Consider the following 12,199-nt stretch of genomic DNA (forward strand, 5'->3'; position numbering starts at 1 on the left):
TTTTGTAAGCAAGTTGAAAAATCACAAAATCTTTTTATAACCTTAGATTTAACAAAATACTATTGCAAAAAAATAATAATAATAATAATAAAAATGGAATTTATTCAACCTGACAGATTTCATAAGTGAATGGGAAAAGCTCCTTTTTTCATTTGTAGGGAACTTGCGTTTTCTCATAACTTCATTCAGCCATGATAACATAGTCATAATGATCCATAAATATGGGCAAAACCATTGGAAAAGAATTGGAAATTGAGGCAAAAATGTCAATTGCTTGTGACTAATTGTGATTTTTGGGGGGCTTAGTCTTTTGTTCAGCTTTCAATAAATGTGCCCCTTAATGTTTTACAATCTTTCTATGTATTTTATTCTGTCTCTTTCCCAGAGTCCCTTGAATTTGCTGCCCAGCAGTCACTGTGGGGAACTTGCTTGTCCTCAACTTCACTTCTAGGTCGTAAATGACCCCCAATTGTCTCATTCTTTTGTGTATTGTAGGAACTTTCTGAAACACATTTTCTATAAGAAAGGTTTTTAGTCACTGTAGTTTTTTATTTGCAGTGTTTGTAAAGTTTTTCTTAGTGATATTTTGAGTTCCTGGTTCCTCAGACTGTAGATCAGAGGGTTTAAAAAGGGGGTTAATATTGTGTAAAATACAGAAGACACTTTGTCCTCAGCAAAATGGTCATTTGTATTTGAGCGAAAGTAGTTAAAGCAAATAGTAGTGTAAAATATAGAGACCACAGTTAGATGGGAGGAGCAGGTGGAGAAAGCTTTGGATCTTGTGGTTTTTGATGAGATTTTTAGAATTGTTGTGAGTATCACGATGTATGGGAAAAAAGTGACAGTTAAAATTCCCAGTCCGAATATTATCCCAAGGACAAATATAAGCAATACATTGATGAATGTGTCACTACAGGAGATCTGAAGCAACTGGGGCAGGTCACAAAAGAAATTTTGTAAAGCTTCTGACCTGCAAAATGTCAATTTAGCTAAAAACAGAGTGTGCACTAAGGAACATACTGCACTAAAAACAAACACAATTAAAATAAGCTGAACACAAACTTTCCAACTCATTATCTGCATGTAGTGAAGAGGGTGGCAAATAGCATTGTATCTGTCATAGGACATCACTGCCAGCAAAGCCATCTCTGATAAAGCAAAGAAGAGGAAAAAGTAGAATTGAGTTATACAAGCTGGTAGAGAAATGATTCTTCTTTCTCTGAGTAAATCAAAGAGCATTCTTGGGACAGTGACTGAGGAGTAACTCATATCCAGACATGCCAGGGTTCCAAGGAAGAAGTACATGGGGGTGTGAAGATGGGAATCAGTGAAGATCAGGAGAAGGATGAGAAGGTTCCCGGTCAGAGTTATAAGGTAGATGAGGAGAAACACCAGGAACAGAGGAAGCTGAAGACTTGGAAGATCAGACAGTCCAACAAGTAGCAACATATACACTGTTGTTTGGTTTTCCATCTCACTTTGGTATTCCTTATAGAATGAACAAAAACTTAAAAATGATAAAATATCAGCGTCTTTTCTTTAACATAATTTACAAAGTTTTATCTTAGGTTTAAAGTGAATAAATAGGCAGCGTCAGACTGGCCCACCAGGATACCAGGAAAACTCCCAGTGGGCCCTCCTTCTACTAATCATTTGGCCTAATTCATAGTCATTTCCTATTTCTGTAGGGAACAAAGATGGAAGGGTAGATCAGAATTTGTAAAGAAAAGAGACTAGGAGATTAAAGAAGAGAAAAGTTACAAACCAGAAAGGATCACATTGTTTCTTTCATTTTCATAAACTCTTGAATGTTCTGATAAACTAAGAAACTAAATAAAATTTCCAGAGACTAGGCCATTCAATATCTATAAAATGGTGCCAGCTTTTACTTGTCAAGTTTTTGTGGAAGTTTATTCTTTAACACCTACCATTTGAGCTTCTAAAAGATCTGTACTGCTATGGCAAATGTATAACAGTGGTGGGGAGGAAGTCAGAAGGTTTCCATGTGTGGGAGGAGCTATACTGCCCAGCTGTACTGATATGTTAGAATTAGAGGAAATAGAATTTATGATATGACGTTATGTGAAGTTTTTACTACTTCTGCTACTATTTGGTGAGAGGTTGAAGGACAGATTTTTTTCCAGCACCTAATAATTGCTTTCTCAAACACCAGCGTATTTTCAGAATCTCCTAAATTATATTTTAGAAAACAAATACCTATTTTTTTTGTGTGTATGTAATAATGAGAGTTGAGACTCTACACAGAGCAACGCATTGTGCAACGCTCTACATCAGATCCCCGTCAATCTCAATTTCAAGAAAGCAGTTGCTAAATAAACCATTCGGGTGATCTCTTGTGGGTAATTATAATGTAGAAATGCCAGTGGGATAGATGTGCCTGATTTACTACCTAAAGGAAAATTTGGCTAAAATAGAAATTAATGTGACAATATGTAGTTTAATAAATGAATTATAGCTCAAAAAAAGAGATACAATACCTGTAGTTCTAGGAAGGAATGCATTTGTGACTGTATCATCCAAGAACTATAGCTATGGATCCCTTTTTTGGAAACCCGTTATGAAGAAAGCTGTGAATTATGGGAAGGCCATCTCCCATAGAGTCCAGTTTTAGCGGATAATTCAATTTTTTATTCTTTTTCTCTATTAGTGATGAACGAATTAGTCCCGTTTCGCTTCACCAAAAAATTCACAAAACGACATGAGAATTCTCAATACGGCAAAAAAAAAAATTTTTTTAAAATATGCCGTGCCTATTTTACCACTTCATCGCCTATTTTGCCACAACCATTTTTTTGATGTGCACCAATTTTTTAAATGCAAGCTTTGTGACGATTTTCAGAAACTTCAGAAAAACCATTATGTTTAGCATTGCTTTGTAGTTTGCAATTGAAAGATTTGTTTACCCATTTTTGTTTTTTCAGAATGTGTACTTTTGGAAAATATTTGGTTTTCTAGGGTCTCCTTACTGTTAAGGGGTCTTATGGCACATAATACACATACCGGGTGCAAAAATTGCATGAGTCGGAGCATCATATGTTAAAATTCATATGTACTATTTTTATTTGGGTGCCCCTGTACGCCACATAGTTTAGTAAATCTATGCATATTGGGCATCAAACTGTTCAGTAGACCCCTGGCGTTCATATTTAGAATGTTTTATGTTGATACGTTACAAAATGTGGGGGTACATAATGGGGTAAAATGCAAGCTTTGTGACGATTTGCAGAAATGTCATAAAAACGGTTATGTTTAGCATAGCTTTGTAGTTTGGTAGTTTGAAGTAAAAAGATGTATTTACCCATTTTTGTTTTGTCAGAATTTGTACTTTCAGAAAATATATGGTTTTCTAGGGTCTCTGCACTGTTATAGGGTCTTATGCACATGTCGTGAGCATATACTGTATTGCAGTGTATTCACTTTGTATGGTGATCCTATGCACAATGGGCATCAAACTGTTCAGTGGACCCTTGGCTTTCATATTTAGGATGTGTTTTCTTGGTACCTAATGTTATGTGGGAGATAAGGTGCTTGAAAGTAGAAGCTTTGAGGCAATTTTTTAGAATTTTCATAATTTTTTATAGAAACTGCTAAATTCAGGAAAGCATTGCTGTTTGGTACTTAGGAGTTGGAAGACATGGTTACCATTTTGGATTCGGCAGAATGTGTACTTTTCAAAAATATATGGTTTCCTGAGGTAAATTTAATGTACCAGGATTTTTGGCTTTGGAATCTAAAGTATCCTGTATTCTGCTACAATGCTTTGAAAATTTGGCAATTTACTGCTGGGAATTTTCGATCTATAGAAGTCTAATATCTCCATCATTTCTTATTCATTTCTTATAAAATTGACTGCAGTGTGTGTGTGTGTGTGTGTGTGTGTGTGTGTGTGTGAATGTAAAAAAGAATAGAAAACAAGTATAAACCTATTTTATTATAAACATATACTGTATATTTTACATTGTAGAGTGTGTTTGCAGAGTTGAAGTTTTCAACCTTGTGAAACAAATTTTGATGGCTTCATCTTGCAGCTAGGCAGTTTCATTTGAACAAAAGGTTGAAGTTGATGGATTTATGTCTTTGTGGGATTTGGATATGTACCCGTTTTGATGCAACCTCAAAAAAAACATTGTTTGTGACAATGTAAATTATGTATCCTAAAATGGACAAGCATAGAACAGAATCCTGCATGGGTCCAACTTCTGAAATCCAGACCCACAGCCTGCATTTTTACCTGTTTAGACTGTTTTCCCAATCTGCTAAAAGACCCACTACTGCTCTATAAACCGGAAAAGATGCAATCATAAACCAGAAGTGATATTATCAGGTAAAGAAAAACATTTTAAAAAAAGATCAAAAGAGATAAATTAGCTTATATTAAAATTCTCAGACCCAGACTCGTAATGACCATCGCAAGTCCTACCAACAACAAAATCCTTGCCTTTTTCCAGGTAACCCACCTAATTTAGATCTGTAGCATTACTTATTTCATTTCTTAATCACTTTACAAGGATTATACATTATTTATATCAGACCCTGCCCTAATGGAGCTTACAATCTAAGGTCCCTATCACATTCACACACAGTAGGGCCAATATTATCAGGTGTCAATTAACCTGCCTGTATGTTTTTGGCATGTAGGAGGAAACAAGAGTACCTAGAGAAAGTCCACACAGCCAGGGTGAGAACATAAAAACTTTAGAAAATGCCCTGGTTGGAATCAAACTTGGGTCCTCAGTGCTGCAAGCCCAATGAGCCTCCATGTTGTATAGAAGTCTTTAGCATTCAAGGACATTTTCTGATTTTTTTGTGGCTTGTGTTTCTTCAACTTGCTTGAAAATGCACAGAAAATTGTGATCATGCCTGAATTTTGTAAGCAAGTTGAAAAATCAACTTTAGATTTAACAAAATACTATTGCAAAAAAAAAAAAAAAAAAATAATAATAATAAAAATGGAATTTATTCAACCTGACAGATTTCATAAGTGAATGGGAAAAGCTCTTTTTTTCATTTGTGGGGAACTTGCGTTTTCTCATAACTTCATTCAGCCATGATAACAGTCATAATGATCCATCAATATGGGCAAAACCATTGGAAAAGAATTGGAAATTGAGGCAAAAATGTCAATTGCATGTGACTAATTGTGGTTTTTTGGGGGGCGTAGTCTTTTGTTCAGCTTTCAATAAATGTGCCCTCAATGTTTTACAATCTTTCTATGTATTTTATTCTGTCTCTTTTCCTGAGTCCCTTGAATTTGCTGCCCAGCAGTCACTGTGGGGAACTTGCTTGTCCTCAACTTCACTTCTGGGTCATAAATGACCCCCAATTGTCTCATTCTTTTGTGTATTGTAGGAACTTTCTGAAACACCTTTTCTATAAGAAAGACTTTTAGTCACAGTAGTTTTTTATTTGCAGTTTTTGTAAAGTTTTTCTTAGTGATATTTTGAGCTCCTGGTTCCTCAGACTGTAGATCAGTGGGTTTAAAAAGGGGACTAATATTGTGTAAAATACAGAAGACACTTTGTCCTCAGCAGAATGGTCATTTGCATTTGAGCGAAAGTAGTTAAACAAACAAACAAACACACACAATTAAAACAAGATCAACACAAACTCTCCAGCTCATTATCTGCATGTAGTGAAGAGGGCGGCAAATAGCAATGTATCTGTCATAGGACATTACTGCCAGCACAGATACCTCTGACAGAGCAAAGAAGATGAAAAAGTAGACTTGAGTTATACAAGCTGGTACAGAAATGATTCTTCTTTCTCTGAGTAAATCAAAGAGCATTCTTGGGGCAGTGACTGAGGAAGAACACAAATCCATACACGCCAAGGTTCCAAGGAAGAAGTACATGGGGGTGTGAAGATGGGAATCAGTGAAGATCAGGAGAAGGATGAGAAGGTTCCCAGTCAGAGTCATAAGGTAGATCAAGAGAAACACCAGGAACAGAGGAAGCTGAAGACTCGGAAGATCAGACAATCCAGCAAGTAACAACATATACACTATGGTTTGGTTTTCCATCTCACTTTGGTATTGCCTATAGATATAAACAAAACACAATTATTATAATAATTTTCCTCTAAAGGTACAAAGTATGCACAGTATGCCCTTACTCTGGAATCACTACTATATGATATACCTATAACCAGTTACCACATTTAGAACCGCACATCATGAGTTAACACTGAAGTGCAGCCATAGAACTATAGTACTCTCCCAGTTATTGATTACCCCCCCAATACTGTCCCAATATATTCACAAGAGAGGTATTACTATAGTTAATATTTCAACTTTAAAAAAAGATCTTTTTGCCATTAACATGGATGTATGGATGCAGCCAGCAAGTTTTCACATTTTGTCTCACCATATCCAGCCACCATTGTTTGAGTGTTAAATCCTGCCTCTAGATGAGTGCAAAAAAAGCACAATATAAAACACCCTAGGCCATGCACCACCTGGGGGCGAATATTTTACAAGTTTACTAGATTTGTGCCAGTTTTTATGCAATTTGGTAACAAGCTACTGGATTTTAACCAATTTTTTTTATAGAAAATGTTTTTAGGGATCTAGTTTTAGGGATTAAGTTATCACCACACACAGATATACATAGAAGTCTTTATTTTGGTTGACAATTCACAAGTACTGTTTGATATTACTACCAAAACATATTTCTTACAATGTAACTTTTACAGCTGAGAAGAGCAAGAAAAAAAGTGAAAGTGGGATTTGCTTACAATGGTTATTGTACTGTCTTTGCCACCTATAAAGGCTTTTCATGTATTGAAGGTTCTAATCCAACACCCAATCTGTTTTACAATTTCTAAATGATGTTTTAGAAGAGCATACTGCATATTCATGTATTTTTCTGGCTGCACTGCTAAAGAGATACATAAGACAATAAGACTTACCTGCGCACATCAGACACCAACCAACTTTCATTTCAGGAGAGCAGGTCTTAAATAAACCAACCAGCTGATCTCTAGTGGATAATTATAATGTATAAATTTAGACCAGTCTCGAGAGTGGATCTAGGAAATTCAATGTCAGTGGGAAAGGTGTTTCTTTAATTGACAACTGGTTGGCAAATTTGGCCAAAGGCTTTTCCTTATGCAGATGAGAATAGAACAATGTTAATAAATATGTATTGTAATGTACATCATTAAACCACAAAAATTTAACGAATGAACAAAACTAATTTATAGAACTTTTCACAATGTCCACGATAATTTCGTTAAAATTCCACTACTTTTCTGTGGTTTTTGTTAACTTCCACGAAAAAGTTGTATTTTTCACAAAGACTACGACCATTTCGGAATTCATACAAGTTCTGGCATCATGGCTATCTTTTGGCCAGGTTGGAGCTGCAGAGTGCAATTAAGCCCTATAGGAGACTTTCCTTGGACCGGGTTGGAGCTGCAGAGTGCCATTGAGCCCTATGGGAGGCTTTCCTTGGGCCGGGTTGGAGCTGCAGAGTGCCATTGAGCCCTATGGGTGACTTTCCTTGGGTCGGGTTGGAGCTGCAGAGTGCCATTGAGCCCTATGGGTGACTTTCCTTGGGCCGGGTTGGAGCTGCAGAGTGCCATTGAGCCCTATGGGTGACTTTCCTTGGGCCGGGTTGGAGCTGCAGAGTGCCATTGAGCCCTATGGGAGACTTTCCTTGGGCCGGGTTGGATCTGCAGAGTGCCATTGAGCCCTATGGGAGACTTTCCTTGGGCCGGGTTGGAGCTGCAGAGTGCCATTGAGCCCTATGGGAGACTTTCCTTGGGCCGGGTTGGAGCTGCAGAGTGCCATTGAGCCCTATGGGAGACTTTCCTTGGGCCGGGTTGGAGCTGCAGAGTGCCATTGAGCCCTATGGGAGGCTTTCTTTGGGCCAGGTTGGAGCTGCAGAGTGCCATTGAGCCCTATGGGAGGCTTTCCTTGGGCCAGGTTGGAGCTGCAGAGTGCCATTGAGCCCTATGGGAGACTTTCCTTGGGCCAGGTTGGAGCTGCAGAGTGCCATTGAGCTCTATGGGAGACTTTCCTTGGGCCGGGTTGGAGCTGCAGAGTGCCATTGAGCCCTATGGGAGACTTTCCTTGGGCCGGGTTGGAGCTGCAGAGTGCCATTGAGCCCTATGGGAGGCTTTCTTTGGGCCAGGTTGGAGCTGCAGAGTGCCATTGAGCCCTATGGGAGGCTTTCCTTGGGCCAGGTTGGAGCTGCAGAGTGCCATTGAGCCCTATGGGAGACTTTCCTTGGGCCGGGTTGGAGCTGCAGAGTGCCATTGAGCCCTATGGGAGACTTTCCTTGGGCTGGGTTGGAGCTGCAGAGTGCCATTGAGCCCCATGGGAGACTTTCCTTGGGATGGGTTTGAGCTGCAGAGTGCCATTGAGCCCTATGGGAGACTTTCCTTGGGCTGGGTTGGAGCTGCAGAGTGCCATTGAGCCCCATGGGAGACTTTCCTTGGGCTGGGTTGGAGCTGCAGAGTGCCATTGAGCCCTATGGGAGACTTTCCCTGGGCCGGGTTGGAGCTGCAGAGTGCCATTGAGCCCTATGGGAGACTTTCCTTGGGCCAGGTTGGAGCTGCAGAGCGCCATTGAGCCCTATAGGAGACTTTCCTTGGGCCGGGTTGGAGCTGCAGAGTGCCATTGAGCCCTATGGGAGACTTTCCTTGGGCCGGGTTGGAGCTGCAGAGTGCCATTGAGCCCTATGGGAGACTTTCCTTGGGCCGGGTTGGAGCTGCAGAGTGCCATTGAGCCCTATGGGAGACTTTCCTTGGGCCAGGTTGGAGCTGCAGAGTGCCATTGAGCCCTATGGGAGACTTTCCTTGGGCCGGGTTGGAGCCGCAGAGTGCCATTGAGCCCTATGGGAGACTTTCCTTGGGCCAGGTTGGAGCTGCAGAGTGCCATTGAGCCCTATGGGAGACTTTCCTTGGGCCAGGTTGGAGCTGCAGAGTGCCATTGAGCCCAAGGGAGGCTTCCAAAATCAAACATTGAAGGTTTGAAAGCCAGAAAAGGCTTTTGCGCCATTAACGAATGTTCGCATCCGAAATTTTTGTGACTTTCGAATTGCAACCACAATATTTTCATACGACCGAGAAAATAATTTTTGTGACATTTTCGAACATCAGAAATTATCGTGAAATTTTTTCCAATCGTGGTTAAATGAATGGGTCCCTTTAGAATTAAGATGTTAATTGGGTTCTGACACCCCATATTCACATTAGAGGGTGAGAAATGCCTTGCTATATTGTATCACTCACAACTGATGAAAAGCTACAAACTATTTAATGAGATTAACGTAACTGTGGCCTTTTAATACATTTCCCTCAGTTAAAGAATCAGGAGTAAACTGTGTATTAATAGCCCTGCTGCCTTGCAGGATTAGAGTTCTAGGTTTGATTCCAATCAGCAAACTGCAAGGTGTTTGTATGTTCTCCTCTTGCTTGTGTGGGTTTCCACTAAGTACATGTATAGGACTCATTATCCAGAATGCTCGGGACCAAGGGTATTTCGCATAAGGGGTCTTTCCGTAATTTGGATCTCCATACCCTAAGTCTACTAAAAAATCAATCAAACATTAATTAAACCCAAAAGGATTGTTTTGCATCCAATAAGGGGTAATTATATCTTAGTTGGGATCAAGTACAGGTACTGTTTTATTATTACAGAGAAAAGGGAATCATTTAACCATGAAATAAACCCAATAGGGCTGTTCTGCCCCCAATAAGGGGTAATTATATCTTAGTTGGGATCAAGTACAGGTACTGTTTTATTATTACAGAGAAATGGGAATCATTTAACCATGAAATAAACCCAATAGGGCTGTTCTGCCCCCAATAAGGGGTAATTATATCTTAGTTGGGATCAAGTACAGGTACTGTTTTATTATTACAGAGAAAAGGGAATCATTTAACCATTAAATAAACCCAATAGGGCTGTTCTGCCCCCAATAAGGGGTAATTATATCTTAGTTGGGATCAAGTACAGGTACTGTTTTATTATTACAGAGAAAAGGGAATCATTTAACCATGAAATAAACCCAATAGGGCTGTTCTGCCCCAATAAGGGGTAATTATATCTTAGTTGGGATCAAGTACAGGTACTGTTTTATTATTACAGAGAAAAGGGAATCATTTAACCATGAAATAAACCCAATAGGGCTGTTCTGCCCCCAATAAGGGGTAATTATATCTTAGTTGGGATCAAGTACAGGTACTGTTTTATTATTACAGAGAAAAGGGAATCATTTAACCATTAAATAAACCCAATAGGGCTGTTCTGCTCCCAATAAGGGGTAATTATATCTTAGTTGGGATCAAGTACAGGTACTGTTTTATTATTACAGAGAAAAAGAAAATCAGTTTTAAAATTCTGAATTATTTGATTAAAATTGAGTCTATGGGAGACGGGATTTCCGTAATTCTGAGCTTTCTGAATAAGGGATCCCATACCTGTATTCAGGTTTCCTCCAAAACCAAACAGCGGGGTCAATTCATTTCTTTTAAAATTGACTGCAATGTGTGTGTGTGAATGTAAAAAACAATAGAAAACAAGTATAAACCTATATTATTATAAAGATATACTGTATATTTTACATTGTAGAGTGTGTTTGCAGAGTTGAAGTTTTCAACCCTGTGAAACAAATTGTTGATGGCTTCATCTTACAGCTAGGCAGTTTTCATTTGAACAGAAGGTTGAAGTTGATGGATTTATGTCTTTGTGGGATTTGGATTTGAAGCCGTTTTGATGCAACCTCAAAAAAAACATTGTTTGTGACAATGTAAATTATGCATCCTAAAATGTACAAGCATAGAACAGAATCCTGCATGGGTCCAACTTCTGAAATCCAGACCCACAGCCTGCATTTTTACCTGCTTAGACCCGTTTCCCAATCTGACCTGCTACAAGACCCACTACGGAAAAGATGTCATCATAAACCAGAAGTGATATTATCAGGTAAAGAAAAACATTTTAAAAAAAGATCAAAAGAGTAAAATCAGCTTATATTAAAATTCTCAGCCCTCAGACCCAGACTCATAGTGACCATCGCAAGTCCTACCCACAACAAAATCCTTGCCTTTGTTCAGGTAACCCACCTAATTTAGATCTGTAGCGACCTGTGGGTCGGGACCCCTTTGGGGTCAAACAACCCTTTCACAGGGGTCGCCTAAAACTAAACGAAAACACATATTTCCAATGGGCTTAGGAATAATTTTATGGTTGGGGGTCACCACAACATGAGGAACTGTATTAAAGGGTCGCGGTATTAGGAAGGTTAGGAACCACTGGTCTACAGCATTACTTATTCACTTCTGGTATATGTATAGCGCTGGAATTTTCTGTGGCACTTTACAAGGATTATACATCATTTATATCAGACCCTGCCCCAGTGGAGCTTACAATCTAAGGTCCCTATCACATTCACACACAGTAGGGCCAATATTATTAGGTGCCAATTAACCTGCCTGTATGTTTTTGGCGTGTAGGAGGACACAAGAGTACCTAGAGAAAGTCCTCACAGCCAGGGGGAGAACATACAAACTTTAGAAAGTGCCCTGGTTGGAATCAAACTTGGATCCTCAGTGCTGCAAGCCCAATGAGCCTCCATGTTGCATTGAAGTCTTTAGCATTCAAGAACATTTTGAAGTTGAAAATCACAAAATCTTTTTATACCCTTAGATTTCACAAAATACTATTGCAAAAAAAATAAAAAAAAAATAAAAATGGAATTTATTCAACCTGACAGATTTCATAAGTGGATGAGAAGCTGAAAAGCTCATTTTTTTCTGCAATTTACCATCAGCCGAGGATTTTTTAGCTTGTTTAAGAATGCAATTTGGTTTTTCACTCAGGTTTTTCTCATAACTTCATTCAACCATGATAACATAGTTACAATTTTCCATAAATATGGGCAAACCCGTTGGAAAAGAATTGGAAATTGAGGCAATGTCAATTGCTTGTGACTAATTATGATTTTTTGGGGGGCTTAGTCTTTTGTTCAGCTTTCAATAAATGTGCTCTCAATGTTTTACAATCTTTCTATGTATTTGATTCTGTCCCATCAATTTTCTACCCCGCAGTCACTGTGGGGAACTTGCTTGCCCTCAACTTCACTTCTAGGTCGTAAATGACCCCCAATTGTCTCATTCTTTTGTGTATTGTAGGAACTTTCTGAATCACATTTTTTATAAGAAAGATTTTTAG

The 12,199-nt window shown here is 38.9% G+C and overlaps 1 protein-coding gene across 1 annotated transcript; it reads right to left on the bottom strand.

Annotated features, from left to right (window-relative positions):
* Positions 1 to 531: 531 nt before the first annotated feature.
* LOC100491808 (olfactory receptor 146) lies at positions 532 to 1,473 on the bottom strand. The gene has a single exon (XM_002942829.3). The coding sequence runs from the start codon at positions 1,471 to 1,473 to the stop codon at positions 532 to 534; it is 942 nt and encodes a 313-aa protein (XP_002942875.3).
* Between the last annotated feature and the right edge of the window lie 10,726 nt (positions 1,474 to 12,199).

Source organism: Xenopus tropicalis, chromosome 9 (genome assembly GCF_000004195.4).
Source record: "Xenopus tropicalis strain Nigerian chromosome 9, UCB_Xtro_10.0, whole genome shotgun sequence".
Lineage (NCBI taxonomy): Eukaryota > Metazoa > Chordata > Amphibia > Anura > Pipidae > Xenopus > Xenopus tropicalis.